This window comes from Anabrus simplex, chromosome 1 (assembly GCF_040414725.1).
Source record: "Anabrus simplex isolate iqAnaSimp1 chromosome 1, ASM4041472v1, whole genome shotgun sequence".
NCBI lineage: Eukaryota > Metazoa > Arthropoda > Insecta > Orthoptera > Tettigoniidae > Anabrus > Anabrus simplex.
Genome location: NC_090265.1, coordinates 213,973,346 through 213,995,735, shown reverse-complemented (window position 1 = coordinate 213,995,735; position 22,390 = coordinate 213,973,346). Strand labels below are relative to the sequence as shown.

General features: G+C 38.1%; 1 protein-coding gene across 3 annotated transcripts in view; it reads left to right on the top strand.

Moving 5' to 3' along the window:
- The window catches only part of ALiX (programmed cell death 6-interacting protein-like protein AliX), a 275,620-nt gene that overhangs the window by 158,301 nt on the left and 94,929 nt on the right, over positions 1 to 22,390 (top strand). For all 3 annotated transcript variants that reach the window (XM_067158494.2, XM_067158486.2, XM_067158479.2), the window contains exon 12: positions 13,241 to 13,396. In XM_067158494.2, the coding sequence (XP_067014595.1) occupies positions 13,241 to 13,396 (156 nt within the window). The remainder of the gene's footprint in view (positions 1 to 13,240; positions 13,397 to 22,390) is intronic.

Below are 22,390 nucleotides of genomic sequence, written 5' to 3'. Positions count from 1 at the left end.
TAATGGGCGCCACCTGCAAAAACAATTGCAGGAATATTTAATTATGTAGAGCAACGAGCCACTCCCTCTCCCAAGGCGACGGTCATCAGGCTGACGAGGCTCCAGACTTGCTTTGTAACCTTACCTGTTGCTATATAACCCCTGAAATTAAATTTGGGTAACATGCCAGGTTCAGCCTTACTCCACTGACTAAAGACTCACTTTAAGTTTGATTCTATGACTTTACTCCCAGAATAAGAACTAATATGTGACAAACACCAACAAAATAAACACTTATGCAACCCACTTAGTGCTTGCTGTTTACATAGAGCTAATATACACAATACTACCCAACAAAATCATCTCTTCACGAGATTTATTCGTTTGCCGTCTACAAAGGCAAATTACATATCATTAAAATCACCAATAAAAATAGAACATCGAATAAGAACTAATATGTGACAAACACCAACAAAATCAACACTAATGCAACCCACTTAGTGCTGGCCGTTTACATAGAGCTAATATACACAATACTACCCAACAAAATCATCTCTTCACGAGATTTACTCGTTTGCCGTCTACAAAGGCAAATTACACATCATTAAAATCATCACTAAAAAATTAGAACATCATTATACTTTTAACATACCTCCAGGTAAGAGCCCCTTCGCACTCCACTGTTACCGTGAATCCTAATCTGGTAGAGAAAAGTACGACGACTATTTCTCTACATATGGATGCAACCTTCTTTAAGACGAGCATCCCTAACCTTATTTACACTTCTTCGTCGACGTCTTGAATTCTTTCCAATTGCTGGCTGGACAGAAAGCGTTACATGTCAGGAGGCAAGCCAACAGCAAAATTCTCCATCAACTGAAGCTGCATACTCGGGTGACAAGTTCCAAACAAACACTTTCTTTTACAGAACGTCCACTGCAAAGCCGGTAAGTCGTTGAGATTATACCATGTTCACTCCGCAACAGATACTCCGAACAATAGCAGATCATATAGCAAACTGCGCAAATACGTCGCTCCCGCAGACCAGTACAAATGAGAAACACACAGTATCAGCATCAGAGTCAGAAACAGAATGAGAATCAGAATCAGAATCAGAATAAGTATCAGAATCAGAATGACTCGCCGCACACGCGTACCCACTTATATATCCTTGCTACACGTGGTTGTAGCGTCCTGAAAAGTTTAGTGGTAGCAACGCTCACACCAGCACTTCTTCCCGCGTCACTCTGTCAACCCAAACCTCGCTCAAAACAAAGCCCTCGCATTGGCTATCGAGTATGATGTGACATAGACCGTCCACTCATGTACGTCCACATTGATTCACTCCAATTCTTCAACCGATACAACCTGCCATACCCCGTGTTTCAAAGCCACTTAGTTGCAACACACACAACCGACCTCAACCGTCCTTCCCGATATAGTCGCTGTTTTTCCCGGTTGCACAATCCTTACGGCTAGGCCATATTTACAGACTCTTACCCAAACGGAAATTTATACAAAATATAATGATGAACATATGCAATATTCCCTAACTATACATTCTTCTTATAATATTACGTTTTTACATGGTAAATAAACAAAATTACATGATTTTAACCTTACAAACTATATACGAAAATTTCCTAACCTAAAAACTCGGAGATCGTACATACGTACGGTTACAAATATCACGCAACAGGCAGTGTGCGGAAAAACAGAATCCGCGAACACTGGCGATGCCGACAGTTGACGTAAAAACATAGTCATATAATAAATTCGTAGACACCGAACAATATTGTCATTGCCGGTGAAACTGCATTGCTTTATTTTAATGCAAGCCCAAACGGTCTTATGGTTTTAAATGGGTCATAGTAGTGCGTTGCAATGCACATGAGATGGAAGCGAGAAACTTTATCCCCTCGTCATAGGGAAGTTCGATAAACCACAACGTTTTAAGGGCGTTGGGCACTTTCCATGCCAGTACAAAGCATCTAAAAATGCAAACAGTACAGAAATCCAAAAAATAATGCATTTACACAGGGGGACCGGCATAATTTATCCTCGTCTTTGAATTGTGTGATTTTTTTTCTTTCGTTGCGTGAGGTTATGTTTATAATACCAATATATTATCTGCGCACTTTTTAGTGATAGATTTTTGTACTCATTGGAGAAGTAAGAAGAGTTCCGTTAATACTGCCAACTGAATGGAAATGAAATCTGAATTGAATCGATAATATGATCGATCGATATGAATTTTATAAACCTTTATTATTTTAAGCAAACAACTCTGTCACACACACAATATATAATACTGTATAACATTTCCCGTTGCGAAACGTGCTCCTAGCATGAATTTTATAGTTTGGCTTTGCTGTGTAAACAACAACAGTACGAGTACTTAAAGTGTACGCCAGATGTCGCACAGCGATGATAAGCGATTCTTAGTTTGTGTTTCAAAGGTTGCCAATACGAATCTCGAAAATAACCGAAGTCGACCACTTCAGCACTAGGGTGTAAATCTATCACTAAAAAGTGCGCGGATAATAAATGGTCCGTTATTGGACATTATGTTATGTTTGTCAGTGATTTATCCAAGTGCATTATTTGAACATTGTAAATGCACCTTGTTGGATACATTTCGGAAATAATTTTTTTTCCATGGCATTTGAAAGGTTTAAACTGTGAATCGAGGTGATTGCATCTATTAATGGGTCTTAGAATACTTTGTGACGCGGCAAGTGTTTACATTTCTGAAGTACGAGAGAAGTGCGATGGCGGGAAATTGTACAAGGGTAAAGTCATAGAAAAGTTCAATTTTAAGGGCATCAGGTACTTCCTTTGTAAATACAAGGCGTCTAAAATGCATACAGTGAATCGTGGTTTTTTTTCTTTCTTTCTTTCTTTCTTTCGTTGCATGAAGTTATGTTTGCCAGTGAGATATCGGAGTGCATTACTTGAATACTGTAAATGCACCTTCTTTGATACATTTTGGAAATAGTTCTTTTTTCATGACATTTGAAGGTTATAAACTGTGAATCAAGGTTAACTGCATGCAGTAACGGGCCATAGAATATTTTGTAACGCGGCAAGGGTTGGTACTTCTGAATTGCGAATTGGCGGTTAATTCGAAATCGCGTAATTCGAAGTCTGATTTTTGAGTCCAAACGACTTCGAATTAACGAGGTTTTACTGTATTTAAACAGAAAACAATTCAGACTTTTAATTTTAAACTGACTTTACATTTTTTTAAATAGTACCGTATTTTACAGAGTAATTTAAATTCAAAATTTCTCCACGTCACGATAGAATGCGTCTTCCGGAATGTACAGGGGTAGCTTTCCACACTTTCACTCACTTCGGTGTGTTTTACAGTTGAAAATAGAGTGAAATCGTCATTCTTTTGTATTCAGCGTTTTAAGGAAAGCCACAATATCAGGCAGTACGCGGAAAAGCAGAATCCGCAAAAACTGGTCAGGGTTGGCATTTCTGAATTACAAGATGGCTGTTAATTCGAAATCATATAATTGGAAGTCCGATTTCTGTATTACAAAGACTTTGAATTAACGAGGTCGTACTATATCGCAAAACAAACATCAGATTTTGCCGGTGTGTCTATTTCAACTGTATACATTGCACGAAAAGAATTATCCACCATGGGTCGTGTTACTGTCCAGTAAAAAGAGACCGTGTGTGAGAAGTGTTTTAGGGCCGTATTCACCAATGTCTGTAACTTTTGCTGTTATCTTAGATTTTCAAAACTCGAATATGTCATTATTTCGGATAACGCTCACTTCCGTATTCACCACAGAATTTATTATCTCGGTTTACCAAAACTAAGTTTTCGTTTCAATCTCGGTTTGAACCGCATTTTTTCATACAGACGTACAGAAAACAAATGACTACGTGCTGCCGCCACTATCGAATTGTAAACAAGTTTTTGATTCCATTCGGGGTTAGCAAATAATTTGCATAAATTATGTCTGCTATTGAGCAGAAACGGAGAAAGAAGCCTAATATCACTTTCCAAGAGAGTGAATTGTTATTGAACTTGGTGGCAGAAAGCATTAACAAAGGGAATAAGAAAAACCAATTATAGCCTACACATTGTACATCATTCAAAAAATAAGTCAGTATTCCTTCATTCTTCATTAAAAGTCACCCCAGTCGTGTACCGTACAAGATATTAGCTATAATCGAGAATTCATTTTAGGCCTACCTATGTGTTGGGAATTCCAGGTTATGTTCGGAAGCTTTAGATAACCTAAAATATGTCTGAAGATTAGCTTCGTCGTAGTCCTGGAAATATGTCGCACTTTTTTTATCCATCTAGGATGTTTATTAATTGCATAATCTTGATCATATTACTCGTCGCTGTGATTTTATCTTTCAATTAGATATTCCAGCCACCTACGGGCGTTAGATGTGGAGTGTGGATGATAGGAAAACTTAAAACGGTCCACCTTTTCAATACAAAAATGTTATAGTTTATTTATAACATGTATTTGCACTTGGAACTAGTTTCAACGCTGTTTTGCGTCATCATCAGCCAAAATGTGGGAAATAGGCCAGCATGTAGGCATTTATATTACACAAGGCGTTACATTAAACAATACACATCTTACAAGGAGATAAAAACAGGGACGAATATAGAATGAATCGTTGAGAAAGCAAAAGTTATACATATTAAAAATAACCTTAACCACACATCTTGCAGTGCGAAAGTGTTCTTCTTGAATGATTCCTGAATATAAAACACACGTGCACACATTTCTGAAGAGCCAGCAGGCAGGACAAAGTAAAGTGAAACCTTAAGAGTTCTTCTGAGAAGAGTTCATCATTCTTTCTATGTTCCGAATAACTAATGAAGTCTCCCTTGAGTTCCTGATAAACATACACAACAGGAAATTAAACAATACACATCTTACAAGGAGATAAAAACAGGGAAAAGTTATACATATTAAAAATAACCTTAACCACACATTTTGTAGTGCGAAAATATTCGTCTTGAATGATTCCTGAATACAAAACACACACGCACCATTTCTGAAGAGCCAGCAGGCAGGAAAAAGTAAAGGGAAACCTTAAGAGCTCTTCTGAGAAGAGTTCATCATTCTTTCTATGTTCCGACTAACTAATGAAGTCTCCCTTGAGTTCCTGATAAACATACACAACAGGAAATTCTCCTAAACTCTCAACAATAGCTATAAACGACCAACGGTAAATTGTATTTTAAATACTGTGCAGAGATGTGGAAGCATGATCTTGAACATGATATGACTTCTTCATTTAACCACCTTTGAAAGTCTCTCTCTATATTACATAGCTTCATTAACACACCATTCTGTAGATGCACAAAATAATCTTGTAATCTTCACAGGTCTGGTATTCAGCTCGACAAGAATGTAAAATAGGTATTAAGGAATACGTTGTTGAGAGTTTGGAGGTTGACTGTGCCAGATTTGTGGTGTATTGTTGCAGCGTTACGTGTAGGGTGGGGGCAGGTTTCTATGATGTTTATTGCGGGACATGAGGCGGTAAAGCTAGGGCACGAGATGGAGAGGAACAGAGCGTGTTGGATAGTTTAAGTCTGGGGAGCGGCCATTGTTGGATTGTGTTTCTACACATGCATGTGTTTCTACATTCGTCCCTGTTTTTATCTCCTCGTAAGATGTGTATTATTTAATGTAACGTCTTGTGTAATATAAATGCCTACATGCTGGCCTATTTCCCACATTTTGGCTGATGACGCAAAACAGCGTTGAAACTAGTTCCAAGTGCAAATACATGTTATAAATAAACTATAACATTTTTGTATTGAAAAGGTGGACCGTTTTAAGTTTTCCTATCATCCATTCTCAGTTCAATACGGACAAAAATGAAATTCTTAGGTTTAAAAGATGTGGAGTGTGATGAACTTGTAAGTAATTTAGGAGAGGATTCTAGTGATGGAAGAGACAATGAATCTTCCCATCTACAGGGAATCGAGCCTATTACAAGTTCAGATTAATGAAATACCTGTCACGTAATTAGACCTACTTGCTCATTTTCATGAAAAATATATTTCATAGCAGTGATATTTGCATAAAGACCACGTGGACCTCGCGGAGTGATACAAAATACTTGTTTATGTCTAAGTTGCTCTTCTGATGAAAGGAATTTTAGTTCATTTCATTTTATTCAAAATGAGCCTTTCTAAAATGAGGGTGCGGACATTATTCGACGGCGGGGATTATTCGGGTAAATACGGTATTCCATAATCCACTCTGTCAAATGCCTTGGAAAGGTATATGGCTATCATAATCTGTTAGTTTCATGTCCATATTGATATTGGATACAAATGTAAGGATAGGAAGCTTCCACCTAATCAGTATTTTGTATCTTTTGGGACAATTACCTCATCCAAAGTATATTTAAATACTTTAAAGTATTGATTAGGTCGAAGCTCCCTATCCTTATATTTGTGAGGTCTATGGCTACGCAATCCAGCTGGCCTCTCAAATCCAACTGATCTGATATGTCCTGCTGAAATCTCACCAGTTGTGCCTCATAAGAAAATTTCTTTCTAAATCCATACTGGCTCCTCACGAACCAATTTTATCTTCACATACCCCTCTAATATACTTTGCTATTAAACTCTCCAGTATTTTACAAATTATACTGGTCAGGCTGACTGGTCTGTAATTCTCAGGTTTCCTTTCCTTTATCAATTGGTATTATTATAGATTCCTTCCATTCCTTCGGTATTACACTATTATTTATGATATAGTCAAAGAAAATTTTAAATAAGGCACTAGATACCACCCCATTGTCTTTAATACTTCCCCAGTAATTTGATCTCTCCCTGCTGCTTTTCCTTGCTGAAGCAGTTGGATTTCTCTGAAAATATCCTCATTTGTGAATGAGAAGCTTCTTGTTTCCTTATGTCTCTCTCCTCTGTTTTCTATTTTGGTTTCAAAACGTCTGACAATTTTCCACTGAATCTTATGAATTCCCTACTAAATAGATTTCCTTTCTCATCTCTTATAAAGTGTTCACTCCCTTCTCCCACTATTGTGGGAATTTGGATTCTCTTTCCCTTTTGATTCCTAATATATTAATACAGCTTTTTCCATTTCCGTTTATGGTCATTACCCTCATGAAGTATGCCATTCATGTAATTCTCTTTTGCTTCTTTCTTCACTCGATTAAGTTCCCTTATTAGCTGTTCTCTAGTTCCTCTATTCTCCCTACCTGCGTTGATTTTCCTGTTTACAATTCTGCATTTTCTTTTTAATTTCCTTATTTCCTTTGTATAATAAACAGGGTCTGGGATCATTTTTACCTTTCTAACAGGTACAAATCTCTTCTCTTCTTCAAGTCCCGAATTCTTCAACTTTAGTTTTTCTCTACAATTTCTTATCTTGTGTGATCCTCTTATTAAGCCTTTTTGGCACCAGGCCTACATAGATTATTACAGCCTTATGGTCACCTGTCCCTTCATTTACCTCAGTATTATTAATAATTTCCCATGGTTTAACCAAGAATACATCTAGTAAGTTATTGATACGAGTTAGTGCCTGTACTACTTGCGTAAATACACCCTCCCAAATTAACCTATTTGCCAGTTTCTCTTCATGGGCTTCACTTGCAGCTCCATTCCATTCAACTTCAGGCAAGTTTAGATCTCCCCCAATTATTACCATATCATTAATAGATCCTTACATTCTCACTCCCCTTTTTCATTAATGATTCCTGGAATGTCTTTCTTGGAACCTGTTCCTGCCTTGAAGTACCTATACATACCCTTCCATTTTTCACTGAAATTTGTATGACTGCCAGTTATGCTTGCCATCATGTTACCTTTAGCTGACTTCTTTGCTAGATTCAATTTCCTAGTAAGTTCCTTCAATTTGTCCTTACTCCCACAGCCATTTCTAACTATTTCTTTCTAATCTGCACCTCCTTCTTAGTCTCTTTATTTCTCTGTTATAATAAAGAGGATCTTTACCATTTCTTACCATGTGTAAAGGTACGAACATGTTTTCACTTTCCTCAACAATTGCTTTAAACCCATCCCAGAGTCTGTTTACATTTTTATTTATTGTTTTCCACCGATCATAGTTACTTTTTCAAAACTCTCTCATGCCTGCTTTATAAGCCATATGGTACTGCCTAATAGTCCTACTTTTAAGACCTTCCTTTCTATCACATTTATTTTTAACTATGACAAAAACAGCTTTGTGATCACTAATACCATATATTACTTCAGTTTCTCTATAGAGCTCATCTGGTTTTACCAGCAGCACGTCTAGTATGTTCTTCCCTCTAGCTGGTTCCATCACTTTCTGAATCAGCTGTCCTTTCCATATTAACTTATTTGCCATTTGTTGGTCATGCTTCCTATCGTTAGCATTCAGTATGTACTTAATCAACATTTTAGTTCGTTCTCATCGTCCATGTCTAGTAATCTTCCAAATCTCTTCCTTCCTGAACTACTTATTCAGTATAATAATTTGGTTTCTGTGGTAAAAACCAATTAGTACTTCCCCCTTTTAATTCTTACCGCAATTTCACCGGCCTGCGAAGATTTTCCGGCAAAATTGTGTGTGATACATGTTACATTTAGTGTCCTTATGTAAAAAATAATAAGAGTTGTTTCATATCACTTACTGATTTGTCACAAGTCCATCTCATGTTTATGCTAATGGAGCTTCATTGTAAATGAGATTTGGATTGGTTGTATGGAATGTGGGTATGGACATGTCTGAGAGAAAGTATTGTATGTGCTCTGTTTTGGAGGGAAGTAGGTAATCATACGGGAACATCGGAAAAGCAGATAGAATAATACCAATATAAATGGTCCGGTATTAGACATTATAAAATATTCCAGCTAACTCATTCCTGGTTGCCAGCGTTTCGCCCCCGTGTGCTAGGCTGGGCTCATCAGTTGGTACCTAGCACACCCACCAAGACGCTGGAGGCCACTGCGTAGGCTAATTGCAGCCACCGGCAGTGCCAGTGCACTATGAGAGACATTGTCTCATTATCAAAAATTGATGCCTCATTCGGAACAATTATTTCTGATTCCCTATGTGAATCAACATCTACATCAGAGCAGATAGAACCGTTGCAGTTCGCCAAGATCGCGTTACTCTGTAGTCTGAGATTAGAGTCTGAGAGTAGAGTCTGAGAACATGTGTCACGCCTTTGTCTACAAGTTACAACATGCACTTGAAGTCGATTGAGTGAATAAGTGAGTTAGTTTGTGTTAAAATGGCAAGTGGCAGTGATGTTCAGAGGCAAAAATGTGTGAACAATCCCAACTCTTTCTGTTATATATGTGGCCAGTATACAATTAAAGGCCAGAAGCAAAATATTATACCATTTATAAAAAGCCTATACTTGGCATATTTTAACATGAAGTTAGGTGATGACAAGAATTTCACACCCCATATTGTGTGTAAAACTTGTAGAAAATCTGCAGCAATGGTACAATGGATTGTTGCCGTCATTGCCATTCGGAATCCCAATAGCTTGCCGGGAACAAAGAAATATTTTGACAAATGTTATTTTTGTGTGTGTAAAGTGTCTGGGTTCAATGCAAAAAACAAAAAGCACATTGTGTATCCCTGCCTTCCATCTGCCATAACCCCTGTACCACATGGACCCAATATTCCTGTCCCAAAACCACCAATACAGTTACCAGAGAGTGTCTTTTCTTCATGTTCAAGTGCAGAGGATGGTGATGATTCCTTTGTACCGGATGTTGAGGATAAAACTCCACATCAGTGACTTAAATGATTTGGTGAGTGACCTAGGCCTCACTAAAGAAGAGAGTGAACATTTGGGATCAAGATTAAAAGAGATAATTTTTTTACTTCCTGGTACAAATTGATGTTACAGAAATCGGGAGGGAGAGTTCCGGCAGTTTTTTGTTCACGAAGACGAACTTGTGTTTTGCTGTGATATCCCTGGCTTGATTCGTCGTCTTGGAACTATTTACCAAACAAAGGACTGGCATCTTTTTATTGATACCAGTAAAAGGTGTGAAAGTTGTTCTTCTACACAATGGAAATGAACTTGCTTCAGTGCCAGTCGTGAAAAATATCACAATTTATCCATGGTGTGCAAAAACTGAACTACAATGAACACAGATGGTTACTGTGCTGTGATTTAAGTGTGCGGTATCATATTAGGGCAGCAAGGAGGATACACAAAGTTCCGCTGTTTTCTGTGTGAGTTGGACTCACGGAACAGGGAGTGTCACTGGTTAGTGTCTTAGTGGCCCAAGAGGAAACAGTTCGTGTCTGGAGAAGAAGACATTGTAAATCATCCATTAATTGATCCTCAAAATGTGTTATTGCCCCCTTTACATATTAAATTGGGAATTATGGAGCAGTACATGAAGAGTTTGGATAGAGGCAGTCCCTGCTTTCGGTGCCTCTGTCAGAAATTTCCAGAACTGTCAGATGCCAAAATGAAGGCAGGTGTTTTTGACAGCCCCCAAATTCGGAAGCTTATGAAGGATCCGACATTCAGTATGACAGTGAACGAAACACAGCTTCAGGCATGGGAATCATTCAAGGATGTTTATAGCAAATTCCTGGGTAATGTTAAAGATGTCAGCTACCAATAGATTGTGGAAACCATGCTTGTACAACTTCCAGAAATTGGGTTGCCGCATGAGCTTAAAATTACATTTCCTGCACAGTCACCTGTATTATTTTCCTGGAAATTTAGGATTATTCAGCGAGGAACATGGCGAGCGGTTCTATTAGGATCTAAAAGAAATGGAACGAAGGTATCAGGGGCGATGGGACGTCTCCATGATGTCGGATTACTGTTGGTGTCTATTGCGAGATAACACTGATATCGATGTTCATTCCCATAGGGAACTACTGAGGAACACAAACATAAATCAACACAGCGTTCATTCACATCAAATTGCAGCAAACAATAGTGTTCTTGTAGTGAGATTCATACATTCTAGCAATGAACATGTTACTTTTTTTGTATATTCGTTGCAATTTGATCATGTCCCATTGAACTCTATTATAGTGTTTTCTATCGAAATTACAACATGTCAAATTTGGTTTTCAAATAGCAAAAAAAAAAAAAACTGTACGTGATAGGCAAAAACATTTTACATATTTGAAATTAGCACACTTACATTAGGGTAAATCACCTCTTCAAATTTTGCCGGAGAGAAATGGGTTTTTTTCGCAGGCCAGTGTTATCAGTGAATCCAAATAGCTCTACTCTTCTATTTGTTTCTTTCCCCATATACCTTTGCGTATTTCTATTATTACATCTTTTTTACCTCGTGCACATTTCTCCACATATCCCAGGAACTACTTTAGCTCTTCCTTAGTTCCTGTTTTTTGGGCATTGATGTAAATCATTTCCTCGTTCCTTTCTCCAATTTGAAATTTTTCAGTTTATCTTCTGCCATTAAACAGCCTGTATGCATCCTTCAGTGTCCTTCCTCCTCTTCCCTGTCACTTGATCTCATATTGCCTATTTTTGTGATCAGTTCTTTGGTTCAGTTGACTGTTCCCAGTTTAATAATTTCTTATCTGGGTGAGGTTTGATACTGGTCACTGACTTTTCACCTCTCTCTCAGTATCCAAAGAAATGTATGTCTTGTAACTTTTTTGATGATAATAATAAATAAAATCATGAATAAAAATATATAAATAAAATTACTCAAAAACTTAATAAAATTAATAAGCATAATTAACCGAAATGTCCGTAGTATGGGCGCCAGAGTTCACCATAATGAATCCCTCGAATTTAGATAAGAGCATGATAAACTTTATATCCCAGGGTGTGTACATAATGCTGCGTACTGGTACATCTGCTGCAGGCCTTACCTAACCTCCTGAAAATGACTAATTAGGTAGGAACTGCACCTAGGTTCATCAATAACACTGATTCTAAAATAGCTAACTATATTCTGAACAAATTCCGTGCATGAGCACCTCATCAACATACAACATTATACATATAATACACACATAAAATATTGCTGGAAGACTCCATATTTACAACAACAACAATAATGAAAATCGTGGGAAAAAGAAAGCAAGAACTAAGCTACCATCTGTAGATAGTCCGATGAACAATGTACATGTATGAAGATAAATACCCTTCACTGTCTCTATATCAATTCGACTTACCGATTCTCATAATCGGCAGTTATCACATCACACAGATACTGTACCTTGTACTACTGTGTTCACATATTTTAACACTTGTTGTAAAGATATATACACACGTCTGTCGATCCTCAACATAAATTATGGAAAGTCTAAGATAGCTTTCACCAACATATAATGCTAGGCAGCCACAAGTGCTACCATACTTAATGCGCAAGCACTCTCCACAATCAGCCACTTTCCACAAACATAACAAGACTACGCTCCACGAACGTTTGAAGTCCAGTCCATTGCAGCCGTGTCACTCCAGTACCGTGTATCAGCACCACTTCCTTCCCGTACAGTGCGTCAGTTGTAGTTGTAGTTATCTTCCTTCTCGTTCCTTTACCATCACCTCTACAATCACCCTTACACTGTTCCTTCCAATCTCTTGGTTGCCGCCGTATGATCAACCTTTATAGACATCAACATCCCCCTCCTCTCAGATGAGACGTCTTGATTGGTGCTTGCCAGCCAATCATGAGTGAACCTCTTCTTTCTCCCAAGTTATAAACAAACACTCGGGAGTTTTACATGAATCACCAAACTTTCCTACTACAACAACAAGCTCGTCTCATCAGGCTGGGATATATACATGACTCATGAATTTCCCTGGTACAACAACAAGCACTGGGGCAGCCAGATGACTCATTCAAATTACCAGAGTTATTAAAGCAATGTTTTCCCCACTCGTGCAAAACATATTACTCATACCTACATATGTGGATATCTTCCAGCTTACCAATATAAATGGCAAAATGTATAAATGAAATAATAATAATAATGATAATAATAATAATAAATCGAATACTGACAATAATATCTCTACCTTCTACATATAATTCGGGGGTGTGATATATGTACTATCACAGTCTCTTGCTAGGGTACTGTAGCATTTTCTGAGGTTTATATTTTGTAGCCTTTGCTAATAGTGTTTCAAAAAATCTATTCTTGTGAGATCTCTGTAAAGCATTTCTCAAAGCATGCAAATTTGAGTTTGTGATTGTGGATTCTATTAACTAGGTAGAAGATGAAATGACACCAGCATGTTTTATTCATGTATGCTTATGATTTCTTCTGAACAGACACAAAATACAGAATTTTGCAAAGAGAAGTCTGGAGCTGGAGCAGCTGCACGAAGAGAGGAGGTCCTAAAAGAACTGGCTGCTGCCCATGATGCATTTATTGAGATACAGAACAATCTTAAAGAAGGATCAAAATTCTACAATGACCTCACACAGGTTGGTATTTTACAAGACTATATGTTGAATCTCTTTTTTTCTAAAAGCTCTAATTTGAATTGTTGCTTACATTGAAGATCACATTGATAGCTTTTGATATGTCTTCTTCAACTTTGCTACCAGATATTACTGCAAAAATGACCTTGATCAATTGATTTCAGAAGTATCACATTTTCTTGTTTCTAAGTTTTGTAATCCAGAGAATATTCTCGCATAAGTAGAGTACAAGGAAAATGAACATGCTGCCTGGAGCATATGATTCCCCACCTCATATGACATTGAACAGACCAGAAAAGTGCATAGTAAAAGTTGCACGTTTTATTTTTAAAAATTTTATCATAGTTTATGGTTTAAATTTCCGTGTTGTTGTATAACTAATATAATTGGGATTTGAGGGATGTTCCACTATTCAACGCAATGTAAAATATTTGAAATTTATTAAGCGAAGACTGGTTTAGACTCCCTTGGAATCATCATCAGTTCATGCAGAATAATTAAAGGGAATCTGATAACAGTCAACATAAGAATTGCCTAAATACATATCAATAGGTTGACATAAAACATAATGACAAAATTATATACATAATGACATGAAACGCTTGGCACTTTCAGAAAGTTTTTGGATCTGGATTAAAAATACTGCTGTGTGTTTGTAGAACGTGGAACGGACTTGTCGGTCTTGTGGAGAGCCGATGTTAAGAATAATTGGTAGTTAAAATTAGCTGAGGGGTTGAGGGGAACATCCTTCGTTATGGAACATCTGCTTTTGAAGTTGAAACTGTCGTCTACTATTGTTGTTGATGTAAGAATTATGTTGGTATGGCCTTGGTTTATGGCACTGTATTGTTAAAGGTGGATGTCTGAGGAAAAAGAAAAGAAATGAGAAACTAATGTGTGAGTTCAGGTTTAATTATAAAGTGATTTGAATAGTATTTACTCCCTTGTTCCCGCTCACGTTGACCTACTGTTAGAAGAGTAGGATGCGCTCTGCTCGACTCTGTGTGTGTGTGTTTTTTGCTTATTGTTGGCTAGGAGGGGGGGGGGGGGGGCGGTGGCTTGCTTTGTGTTGGCTGATGTGTGAAGGGGGGTGTAAGAGAGTATGTCTTGTTTGTGATAATAACACTAAAATAGTTCAATTTTGCAGTTAATATTTACCTTCTTTATTTTTAATCTATGTACCCTCCAGGGTTGTCTTTTCCCACGGACTCAGCGAGATATCCCACCTCGACCGCCTCAAGGGCAGTGTCCTGGAGCGTGATACATTGGGTCGGGGATACAACCGGGGAGGAGGACCAGTACCTCGCCCAGGCGGCCTCACCTGCTATTACACGTTATAATTCTCATTTTAGGTCCATATTGAAATGTACATAAATACAAAATATGTTATAAGTGTTGAATATGTGGATATTCAATGTACTTTGTACTCACCTGCTATGCTGAACAGGGGCCTTGTGGGGGGATGGGAGGGAAGGAAGTGGCCATGGCCTTAAGTTGGGTACCATCCCGGAATTTGCCTGGAGAAGTGGAAAACCACTTTGAGGATGGCTGAGGAGGGAATCGAACCTGCCCCCTTTACTCAGTTGTCCTCCCAAGGCTGAGTGGACCCCATTCCAGCCCTCCTACCACTTTCCAAATTTCGTGGCAGTGCCAGGAATCAAACCCGGGCCTCTGGGGGTGGCAGCTAATCACACTAAACCACAGAGGCGGACTTTTTTTTTTTTTTGCTAGAGGCTTTACGTCGCACAGACACAGATAGGTCTTATGGCGACGACGGGACTTAATATTTACCTGCAAAAGTTGACATATTAAAAGCACAACTGGTAATAAGAAATATCTCATTGAGATCAATCAGGTGACACCTAGTAATTGTTAAACATGTGAGTTTATAGGATATGTGGGTTTTGTAAGCAGTAACGGGTTACTGGCTGGGACTAGCCTCACGCCAAATTAATCTGAGCACTCCATCAGTGTTCTCCCTAGGACATTTCTAGTGGGCAGTCCACCCTGCCATTTTAACAAACTGTCCGGCTAATATAAGCTAGGTATTGTTAATGCTCTGACTGGAATAAATATAAATTTTATCATTCATTTTTTACATAGTATTCTCCATCTGGCTACTCATCCCTGCCAGCCGGCTGACTAAAATTTCTGGGAAGAATACTGCTCCTTGTGATGTTGGACTTCTTGTATCTGAGCACTAAGAGACCAATACTACTTAGAAGCCATTCAAGTCAAATAAGAATGATAAAACATATTTAGAATATTTAATTCAGTTATTTCAATAGTTACTTCAGTTTCCAGTACAGCTTTAATCAGGTTGAACTGATTGCACCTATACAGTGTTGTTTGTCTGCAGAAGAACTATAGTTTTTGCACATTTAGCTCTTTTCATATGACTTGATTTCTCACTCTATCCCTCAGTCTTCTATACCATACTCCTCAGGAAGTTCATTTCAGCTGCTTGTATTCTACTCCCATCTGAGTCATTGTTCAGATTTCTGCTGAATATGTCATAGGTCAGTAATATCCCTTTTACATTACTTCTTTAGCATTCCTTGGTACATCTTTATTCCATATTACCGTATTTCCTTGCGTATTAGACCCCCCTCTTTTTCCCCACTTTTACAGCCGCAGAAGGTAGGTGGGGGAGGGGTACTATATGCGATAGCCTCCCGTTTTGTACAGCGACTTCTGGGTATAAAGAACTATAAATTGCACATGTATGTATTCTACACTATTCTTTAACAAATTTATTGTAGTTTTTTGAGTCTTACTGGCTATCTTCATTGGAAGGCAGTACAGTAGAAGTTAGCTATAGCGAGTACGGGATATAACAAGAACACCGTAATAACGGCAGCATTTTTCTGTCCATTCAAAATTCCTGTATTAAATTGTGTATTATCCTTCGATTCCAGCAAGAGCCCTTGTCACTGTCGCATCTGTTATTACGAGCGATTAAGCATGCACGATTTCCCCCCCCCCCCCCGTTACAGATATTTATTCAGCAAGCCATTATATTGCATGCAATCGATCATCTTTGGTATCATTTCCTTGCTATATCTATTAGCGAGCGTTCTCGTCGACATTCAAAGGCGATGTCGGAGTCGATTAGTAAAACTCGTCAACTGCTGTTCTGTAAAGAAAAATGAAAAGTGAATATGTTTTCATCATAAATAAATACATAAATGACATATCTGATAGCAGTTGTTAACTCGTTACAGGCTGAAGTAAACGATCGCTTAATTTTAATGCTAAATACTGCAATTAAGTAAGAATGGTATACAACTCAAGATATGGCCAAGTTTCATTTATTTTGGAGTTTGGTTTACATTTCCTCGTGTCTGGTTAAATTTCAGTAAGGGTTCTTATGTAAATTTATAGTGAGAAGGTTATCACTTTTCTACTGGCGCTTCATATTGTCGCGTGTTGGCGGGGCAAATAAGTAAATGAGTACAGAAACTGGTAGCGTCCTATTTCTAAGATTTATTAACTAAGCACTACAATTACAGATTTACACGCGCACGATAGCCAAGCTTACAACTTACATAAGTACACAGTTACACATTTACACGGTTCGCGCTCTCTCTCTCTTAATTTCTCATGTTCCATCTACAATGACACACACACACAGTCATCGATTATTTACACTACACTCTCTCAGCCACTCAGTCACACTCGTTAGCGCTGTCATGGTCCACAGCCTACACGTCAGTCTCGCAGGTCGGGATAGTATCCGCTGTTCACTCAATCCATCCAACTCCGTTCGCAGTCTGCACACGTCGTCACCCAGTGCTCCCTTCGTGCTGCTCCAGAACACCCAAGGTTCTTCTCCAGCAGCCGACCCCAAGGGACTCGCACGCACAACGTCAGGGAAACAGGAACGAGTCCTCAGCTCCAACAGGCAGATACTCCATCAGGCTGACACCTCAGCCCAGGCTACCAGCGAACTCAATCTCGCTCTCACTCACTAACTCACTGACTCAGTCTAACTCTCACTAACTGCAGGCAGGTCATTCCTCTCTTTTATACCTGCGCTGGGCCTTCTAGAATAGTCCGGATGCTCGATGGATCCAGGAACCTCGCGAGATGATAGACTCCAGATTAATTGAGGAGTCATTTCCATACTCTGCTACGGGACTGCAGGCGGAAGCGAGTCGGGCTGGCCTAGCACTTAAGTGCTGCTCGTGATTGGCGCGGTCGAAGTAAGGGGGTGGGCCGAATACGGTGACGAGCCGGGCCCATAGCAAGTTGGCATGGCGGACGCTATAACCAATACAATATATGTATTCATGGTACATACGCGGTGAAATGACGCTGTTTGAATAAGAAAACTGAAGCATTTGCCAAAAAATGCGACCTTCATTATTGTTTTCTCGCTATGTGCACTTGCGAGCTTTCCCGTAGACATTCGAATGCGATGTCAGAGGAGTCGATTAGTAATACTCGTCGACTGCTGTTCAATAAAGAAAATTTGAAATGAAAGAGGAGAGCATATCTTCGTAACAAATACTTACATAACATGGTCGATAGCAGTCGTTAACTCGTTAGAAATAAAGGCCAAGTTAAAGATCGCTTAATTTTAATACTGGACACTGAAATTAAGTAAAAATGTGATACACGTCTCAGGATATGGCAGAGCGCATCACTAATTCCAGTGGTTAGTTTATATTTTCTCACGTCGGTTAAATTTCAGAGGCCTTGTAAATTTATAGCGAGATATTTCTCGGCTGGCACTTGTAATGTTTTCATGAAACATATAGTACGGTTAAGTTAGGGGATGCTGTTTGAATAAGAAAACTGAAACAGTTGCCACAACATGCGATCCATCATCAAACCGTATCATTTTCTCACTAAGTACATTTGCGGACTCTCTCATCGACATTCAAAGGCGATGTCTGAGTCGATTAGTAATACCCTTCGACTGCTGTTCTTTAAAAGAAAATTCAAAATGAAAGAGGATAACATGTTTTCGTAATAAATGCGTAGATGACGTGGCCGATAGCAATCGTTAACTCATTAGAAATAAAGGCAAAAGGCCGGTCTCCACTGATTAACATTTAACAACATGTTAAATGTTAACTGGTGACACCATCAACGTGTTTAATGTTAAATACTGTTTCATTTAACATTGTGTCCACACTTAATAAACATGTTAAACTTGATTCCCTATGTTTATATACAGGTAATTCATATCAGTTTGTGGTAATACATTCAGGTGGTGTCTTGTATTGTCAGTTCATTATATCAGTTTGTGGTAATACATTTAGGTGGTGCCTTGTATTTTCAAACAAGGACAATGGACTCGAATAAAGAGTATTTGGTCTTTCTTATTGCTATACTGTTGCTTCTTGTTATGATTTAGAAATGCAGTTTTATTAGGCACATTTCCTCCTCTCATCCTGCTCAATGCTTCAAAGGAAACCACTTTGAAGTATAAACTTTGTCTGCTGCCCCCCCCCGGTTCCTACTTTTCTGAACTTTTTGCAATTCTCAACTGTACTGGGAGCAGAGGGATGCTAGTTTTTTCCAATGCACTCGCAGGAACAATTATAGATAATTTAGGGTTCCTGGAAACTGTCGGCTTTCTTCACTTGATCTCTGTATTCCTTCGATAACATCCCACAAACAAGGCCTTTCTATTATATCAGTAATTAAGTCTAGAGTAATCTCCTTCCTCCACTCCATTTCTGACTGTAAATTTTAGTATAGTGCAGAGAGAACGACACATGTGCGCGTACTCTATTTGTAGCTTATAACAAAGAGAATGAGTGTTGCGGAGTGTTGTAACTATAATCCTACTTCACGAGAAGCATATCGTTTAGGCTATCTGTTGGCATGGAAACAGCATGGAAGTTGCCGATGCTGTGCGGACATCTCATGAACAATGAATTGACTTGATATGTTTTCCACTTGGAGCAGAAAACACGCCAGCATGTTAAAAGTGTTAACCTCAACATTCGGAGTTAACATGCAAAGTCAGTTGGAAGACACAATCACAATATACATGTCACAGACATGCCAAGTCTCCCAATTTTTCAACGTTCCTCCCGATCTCCCGATCGCCGGGTCCGATCTTCCGATTTTCAGAGCAATATCCGTAATTTTCGTATTATTTTAAACTCCCGCAGATTTCAGACTTGACACAACACAGAGATCAGGAAAATTCAGAAGCATGTGCCTACTCGATGGTTATCACTAAGAAGGTGTTTAGATAGGATTTTGCTTCAGTGGGACCCTTTGGTTACTTTATTCAGGAGCGAAATTGTGAGTAAGGATTCTCAGATGGGAACTTTGAAGACTTACAAAATTCCTAAGCACAGTTTAAGTGCAGATGTGTCTTGTTTGTCTGAAAATGTTAAGGATTGTCATAACATTTCACCTCACTCTTCAGTTAAAAGGAAAACCCAGTCATCAGTTTCACTAAAAAAAAATTGAACTACTTATGACACTAAGAGCCATGCATTGTCACGTGAAGAACAACTTTTCATGTTCCTTTCATCAAATTTACATAAATCTTTTTGCCTTTTTCTCTCAAGTTTTATGGATATCTTTGAGAATCCAAACGTAGCTCTTCAGTCAGTATGCCGCACATCCACTTATTGAGGTCAGTTTTGGAGGAACTGTTGAAGAATGTGATGGCAAGGTTTGTGAAACCAGACGTTATTAAAAGATCCTCCTCTCTCCTTGATGTAGATCATCATACTCCAGCAAATCCAAAGGATGATTGTGATCTGATGATAGGGAACTCTGCGTTTGTTTTAGTGAACACCTTGAAGTCTGAGGAAAAGTGCATATTCTTTAAGTCTGTTAGAAAGTGTTTCTCTTCATCGTGTGACTACATAGTACACAAATTTCCATTCAGAGATGTTTTAATTAATGCACAAGTTGCAATTAATATTTCTGCTATAAGTAAGGCATCATTTTATAGCCTTAGATTTTTTTCATTAATAAGTGTCCGAACATTTTGACTAGTGAAACAGAACATATGGATTAAGAAACTGATATTCTGCACTCCCAGTTCTGTAACTTTCAGCTCAAAGAAACAGACCTGGCAAAAGGAAGAATTGATGTTCTATGGGCATTGGTAGGTCAGATGAAATCAGCTGATGGTGTACTTAAATATGACAGGCTCTCTAAGGTGATGCTTGCAATTTTATCAATTCCACATAGCAATGCAGAATGTGAAGGGATTTTTAGCAGAGTCACAAAGACAAAAACACAGTTCAGATCCTTGCTGTCTGAACAAACTTTGGAGAAACTTTTAACCTTGAAATCAGTTCAGTAAGGCAAGTGCTTTGAGCAAAAATTTAGTTCAGATTTTCTGAAGAGGGCTAAGTCAGTTACTGGTGTGTTGAACAACAATTAGTCGTAATGTGATCACCCTGTTGAAGGATGAGAAGTCACATGTTCCTACAGTTCAGGTATGTCCGGTATTTAGTATTCACATGTAAATGATGAAAAATATATATATGGGCAAATAGAATTGTTAATGTATTGAATTATAATGAATTTGTACATGTTCTGCCATCAGTGATGTGTTGTAATACGTCGTGATTCGCTGCGAAATTTCTCCTGATTTTTCACTTTTGAAAGTTGGCATGTTTGCATGTCAATTTTAACATGTTAAATTTAACATGTTGGTGTTAAATGTTAATCAGTGGAGACCGGCCTAAAAGTAAACGATCATTTAATTTTACATACTGAAATGAACGTAATGCACCTCAAGATATGGCAGAGTACATAACTGATATCAGAGGGTAGTTTATATTTTCTCGCATCTAGTTAAATTTCGAAAGGCTATTCCCATGTAAATTTGTAGCGAGGAAGCAAGTTATCATTTCTCTACTGACGCTTGAAATATGTTTCTTTGACACCTATTTGGTTACGTTAGGTGATGCTGTTTGAAGAAGGAAACTGAAATGTTTGCAACAGAAGCCTCTAGAATGGTACCTTTTTTTTTTTTTTTTTTTTTTTTTCAGAATGAAATTAAACACAAACCTTCACGTAGTATCGGATTTCAAATAATAACAAATGAGTAAGTCGTAATGTGGATATTATCCACGAAAACGTAAGTTTTGAACAAACTGATTGCCATTTCATACCGATTTTTAATGTTTAAGGGAATTTTCCCAACTTTTACGAAAAATCTGATATAACGACAATCCGCTATAGCGAGTGAATTTTTCTGTCTTGAATTCTCACTATAACGGACTTCTACTGTCTTTCTAAATTTAAAACAATAAATTGTGAACACATGACTTTTAGGCCTACATATATTGTTTTTATTATTAACTTTATTAAGTCACCTTGGACCACTTGAGTCTTTCCTGTACACTTTTCTTTGAAGGTTGTACTGTTTGATTCTTCTTATCTGCCCAGTACGTCTTCATTCATTCTGATTGCATTGTTCTTAATTCGTCAGAAATATCTACAGGCCTTCTGTGCATCATTTCAGTTGAACATCTGTGATTCGTAAGAAGGGTGGTAATTTTATTCTTGTTCTCTGCATCTGTAATTTAGAGTCCAACTGTTTTGAGATCCTCTTGAATTTTTTTGATCCAATGCCCTCGTGTCTTCTTTCCCAGATTTCTCATCACTAGTTGTCGTAAAATCCTGTTTTCTGGCAATTGTAAGAGGTGAAAGAAATAAGAGATTCTTTTCTTCATCGTACTGGTAACTGGGTCAATCTCTTGATAGACAGTTTCATTGGGGAGGATTCTCAAGACTCCTTCAACTTGGTACTGTTCATTAATGCAAGTTCTAATAACTCTTCTTTCAGTTTCGAGAAGCTGATCAGTTCTTCTTTCATTTTTAATTTCGAACAAGATTTCGCAAGTGTAAGTGGCTTCGGACAAAGTTAGTTTTGTAGTGTTGGATCTTAGTGTCTATTGACAAGCATTTATAAGTTGACCAGGTTAGAAATTGTGCTTTTTTCATTTTGTTGGTTCTATTTATTCATGTTGCTTTCTCGCTTAAGTTGTGCATAATGATTTC